Source organism: Hipposideros armiger, unplaced genomic scaffold (assembly GCF_001890085.2).
Source record: "Hipposideros armiger isolate ML-2016 unplaced genomic scaffold, ASM189008v1 scaffold_662, whole genome shotgun sequence".
NCBI classification, from domain to species: Eukaryota; Metazoa; Chordata; class Mammalia; order Chiroptera; family Hipposideridae; genus Hipposideros; species Hipposideros armiger.
In genome coordinates this window covers 392,421-397,776 of record NW_017732012.1, presented here as the reverse complement: position 1 = coordinate 397,776, position 5,356 = coordinate 392,421, and the positions used below count along the sequence as shown (strand labels likewise).

Genomic DNA, 5,356 nt, shown 5'->3' with positions numbered 1-5,356 from the left:
TAAAAAGCTAAACAGACTGAAAAATCCACAAGTCCTCTATGAGCCATAAGACAGGTAAGGACCCAGGGCTCCCAGGATTGGAGAGACAGACAGGTGAACGCAGAGAATTGTGACCTAATGGGGCAGACTCATTAGCAGAAACTGCTGTAGGAACCAGGGCCAGGGTAGGAAAACCTGAACTGTAATTGACAAATCTATGCAGGCTCAATGTGGACAACTCTGAAAGTTAAAAATTTGGGGGGGCCCCATTCCTAATGGGATCCTATAATATTGTAAGATTTACCTCCAGGAGCTTGACCAGGTTCCCCCAGTAAATACGAAAGAAAAATCCCTTCCTGCTTCTGAGAGAAGAGGGGGAAGAAACCATTTTGAAATACAATCGTGCCACATAAGGATGTTTTGGTCAATGATGGACTGCATATATGATGGTGGTCCCATAAGATTATAATGAAGCTCACAAATTCCTATGACCTAGTGACGTCATAGCCATAGAAGCATCATAACAGAATGCATCACTCTTATGTTTGTGGTGATGCTGGTGTAAACAAACCTACTGCTTATACAAGTCATATAAAAGTATACCACATACAATTATGCAGTATATATAATAATAAAGATGATAATTGACAAAAAAAAAATAATTCACATGCCAAAGTGTCACATCTTGGGGGAGATCTGTTCTGAACCCTTTCAGTAGGCATGCTTGATTGAAAGATTTGACACAAGGTCAAACTCTTATCTCCAGCATCCCTCTCCTGTCGCTGACATCTCATGGCTCAAAGCTCCAGCTCTCTAATCCCATGCTTGGTCTTTCTGGAGTGGCCAGTCCCCATCTTGAATCATATTGTGAGCATAAGCTATCTAGCAGCTCACTATGAGTGACTTCATTAACATAAAGTATCAAGGCTCACCATACATAACAAAGACAGTCTCATTACTTAGGAAATACCAAGGGTTTAGAGGCTCCCAGGAACTGGGTACAAAGGCCAGCCAAATTCTTGATTGCACACATGTGATGTCACACGCAGAAAGTGAATGAACTAGTGAAAGTACACCATCAACTTTGCAGGGCTGTGGAACCTCCACTCTTTCCTCATGATAGGTCCCTTACCACACATGATATGCAACCAACACTAAATGCATATGATATTCATACAGCTTATTGTCCTTAATATTATAAATACATATAAATAAAAGTTCTAGTGTTTTATTTCTAAAGGACCCTCTTATACCACCTGGGATGGTTATGCTCCGTTTTTGAGATTACTGCCCTAGAGATCCCTTGGCTAAATAGTTGAAAGAGTGCTATGGACTGGATGTTTTGGTCCCCTAAACTTCATATGTTGAAATTTCAACCCCCAATGTGATAGTATCCTAATATTATGGGACTTTTGGGAGATGATTATGTCCTGAGGGTGGAGCTCTCATGAATGGGATTAGTGTCCTTATAAAAGTCCCATGAGAACTCCCCTTGCTCTTTCTGCCATGTGAGGATGCAGTGAGAAGGTGGCCATCTATGAACTAGGAAGAGGGGGATCTCACCAGGCATTGAATCTGCTGTCACCTTGATCTTGGACTTCTCAGTCTCCAGAACTGTGAGAAATAAGTGTTTGTTGTTTAAGCCACCGTGTCTATAGTATTTTTGTCATGGCAGTCCAGATGACTAAGACTAAAGGATTGGAGTAGTTTATATTATTGTTCTCAAGTGTTTATTTCTTCCTCTGTGAGAGTATTCAACTTTGCTGCCCTTGAGCTGTCTGCTTGTACGGTAGAGTGTACTTCTCTTTCCGATTCACAGGTCTGTCCAGGTGACTTGCATTAGCCAATGAAATCAGAGTGGATGTAATATACACGTTATCTGAATAGAGAATTTGAATGTTACTACATGTTTCAGCTTACAAAGAGCTGCTCTATGATTCTGGGTTTCAGAATGAGGAAATACTGAAGAGCCAAGCAGAGTGACAGCAGACCCTAAGCCCACATGTAATGTGAGTGAGAAATAAATGCTTGTTGTTGTAAGCCACTCAGATTTTGAGGTTGCTTGTGATATAATGTAATCCAGTTAGAATGTGACTTTCTCCACAGAAAGAAAGATGCTTTTAGGAGTACAATTCGCATCTTCTTTATAAGCTTAGATTGTTAAGCCTCTGATAATCAGTGATTATTATTGGGAGTAGGGTGTGTGCAGGCACACCTGTCCATGTGCAAATGCTTGTTAGATCTAGTAGTTATTTGCTAGAAAATTTGTATGAATTAGCTCTTCCCATTTCTTTACTGGTGTGTGTTTCAGAGGCTGAGCGGGCTAAGGAGGCTGCCAATGTGGTGGGGCAGCCCCATATGGACAGTCAGAGCCCAGGCAAAGTGAGGAGCACTTAGACACATGAGGGTGGGCTTGTGTAGGATGTTAGAGCCTAAGTGGGGTAAGGATGGATTCCAAGTGAGGGTTAGAGACCAACATCCAGAATCAGAGTCTAGGGAGAAGAAGGAGAGCTTTCTTATGGAGGGTGACCTAGCATAGGGTGTCAGACCTGAACAAGGGGAGGAGGGTGTCCATGGGGGTTGGCTGGCCTTGTGTGAAAACACCCAAGTAGAATGGAGAGGGCATCATTAGAAATGGGGGCCTGGATTGGGCACGTAGAGCCCAATTGTGGAGAGAAGGGCATCTTACTCAGCGAGGGAGTGGTGGCAAAGATGGAAGGTTGCTTCTACCCAGGGGATTGATCAAATAAGGAAATAAGTCAAAAGATAATTGAAGTGAATTTCTTACTATCAGAAGTTAGAAATGTGGAAAGGGCAAAAACTGGAAGAACTCTTTGGTGCTGGATTGGAATTAGAGGTATTAGTGTAAACTCATATTTTCAATATGTTTAGACACAGAAATAAATATAGAGGGTGTGTGTGTGTGTGTGTGTGTGTGTGTGTGTGTGTGTGTGTGTGCATGCAGCAGAAGGAGGAGTTAAGTGGGAGAGATTAAAAGATGGAGGATCTTTTGGGGAGAGCTGAATTAGGTCTGAGATGTGAACATGTCTGTGGAAAAATTCCACATGAAGGATTTAATTTTGGGAGTGTTTTTCTTTTGGCCTTTGGGAAAAAAAACATATTTAGCACTCAGTTTATCTCCTTCTAAATTGTGATTCCATTCAATTATCCTAACTCTTAAAAAATAGTAATATATACTTGTGTAGCCTTTTGTTGCAGTGTCGTAGGGATTAAAGGGACAGAGAAGGGTGAAATAGAGAAAGAGGGGCCTATTCCTCTAACATCCAGTAGAGAGAGATGCTTTCAGGAGTTGCTGGAGTTGGCTGTAGCAGAATGAAAGGAGATTCGTGATGCAGTTAGTTAAGAACAGGGAAAAGCAGAAAGCACTGAGGTACAGCTTCAGAAGGCATATATGATTTAAACTTCAGCTTCCCCAATACATTAGAGGATGCTGACTCTTGAAAGTGGGAAGCTCACATGTGAGTATTTGTCAATGATCCTCTTAGAATGTGGTCTCAAAAAGTTGCTTTGGGACAGATATGCGGACAAAATTGATGAGAATGTGGCATGAGTGAGCATATGCCACGATTGATTGGTCTACAGATAATCATGTTTGCATGTAGATGAATGCAAACATTTGAATTTTATTCTTGCTGTGAGTTCAGAAAATACGGTTGTCAGGAAATATTTCTCTAACTGCTTAGTTCCTCTTTTCTTTTCCTTCCTATTACTTTCCCTGAGCCTTTGTGTTCCTAATTTTATTATACTTTGCTAGCATACCTTTAAAGACTGTGTTTTTCACTGTACTGGTCCTGGAGACTGGGCCTCTGTCTTAAAGGTTTTAGTTCTCATGAGATTTGTCTCAGGGCTACTTATGTACTTGGGGCATCTGTTGTCATCTAGTTGCACAATAGGAAGTGTGACAAGTTGCCATCATGTTTGGTTTTCATTTTGAGATGTTTTAAGGAAGAGATGAAAATGATTTTTTGAAGAAAGCATATGGTCATATGATCTCTTCTCAATATGACTTCAGAGATTACTTACGCTGAAGTGTGGTTTGAAAATGACTCCAAGTCCTCGGGTGCCAAATCAGAGCCTCCGGCAGGTAAGAAACATTTTCTAGTGGTCAGAGTTAATGATGAGGTGAAGGATAAAGAAAGAATACTATAAACGAAGCATAGGTGATATTATTAGTTGCTGGTTTTCTGGCTGGCTACATTTGGAAATATAGGATTCTCAGAAGATTGAGTTGCTTGAAGATAAGCATTAGAGGTTGTACATTTGTACTATAACAAAACTGGGGTGTGAGAAATCCACTCTAGTCCTGAACTAAGGAGAACGCTAATTATGTGGAAAAGTTGTCCTCTTGTGTCTTCTGAGGTTCAGTGAGACTACAGTCAAGAGTTTGGGTACAGAAACAAAGCCCACTAAATTATCTATCGCCCCTGCAGATTGATGAACTGGTGGGCTTTGTTCTTTTTTGCCTTTTTTTTTTTTTTTTTAGCTTCAGGTGTATGGCCTTTGTTTCTTGATCAGTTAAAGGGAAGAGTTTGGTGGAGAGTATTTGGGCTATTTACTAATACTGGACTAAAGTGAAACAAAAGATTACTGCAGATAAAAGACCACAAAGTCTTATTTTAAAAAGTCCCTTATATCTCAAGGAAATTGCTCTGTAATCAGAAAACCCATTGGATACTGCATCTCTGAAATGGATTCAACTAAGTTTGGGAGTCGATAAAAGGTAATTTGAGTAGTACATATAATAGATATAGAACAAAAGAGAGAGGAAAAAAAAAGTATGTGGCGTGTAAGAAGCCGTGAGAGGGGGGTCATCTCATGATTGCTCATGTTTTCCAAGACACTTCTGTGGAGATATGGAGAATGCTCAGTAAAACTGGTTGTTTTTTTTCCCCTTAAAAATGTATGTAACTTCTTTATTATATGTTAAAATGTTCACTGTAAAAAAAGTGAAAAACTAGAGGTACATAAAAATTTTAATTTTATTCTTACCATCTAGAGATAACTATAACTTACATTTTAATATGTATCCTTCTACATAGAGATATACATAAATGTGTATATGTATTTTTTTCTAAAAATGAGATCATAATATACATTACTGAGGGTTTCTTTCCCTACTTGGTAATATAACTTTGAGAAAATAATTCTTAACCAAGAAATGTTGACTAAAAAGGTCTGACCTTATCCTAAAGATGTAATGAGAGATGATTATAAAGATTTATCTGCTATGGTAGTATTTAAAGTAGTTAAAGTTGGAAACAATCTGGAAGGTTATTTAAATATATAACTGATATATGGTGTGTCAGTCATGTCGGAAAATGTGTTTATATATCTATATTCTCTCTCTCTCTCTCTC

General features: G+C 39.3%; 1 protein-coding gene across 2 annotated transcripts in view; it reads left to right on the top strand.

The window, feature by feature from the left end:
• Positions 1-3,636: 3,636 nt before the first annotated feature.
• The window catches only part of CLEC4A (C-type lectin domain family 4 member A), a 16,138-nt gene continuing 14,418 nt past the window's right edge, over positions 3,637-5,356 (top strand). The window contains exon 1 of one of the 2 annotated variants that reach the window (XM_019626149.1): positions 3,637-4,084. In XM_019626149.1, coding sequence (XP_019481694.1) covers positions 4,003-4,084 — 82 coding nt within the window. In that variant the 5' untranslated portion in view covers positions 3,637-4,002. The remainder of the gene's footprint in view (positions 4,085-5,356) is intronic. The other variant, XM_019626148.1, reaches the window with a different exon arrangement.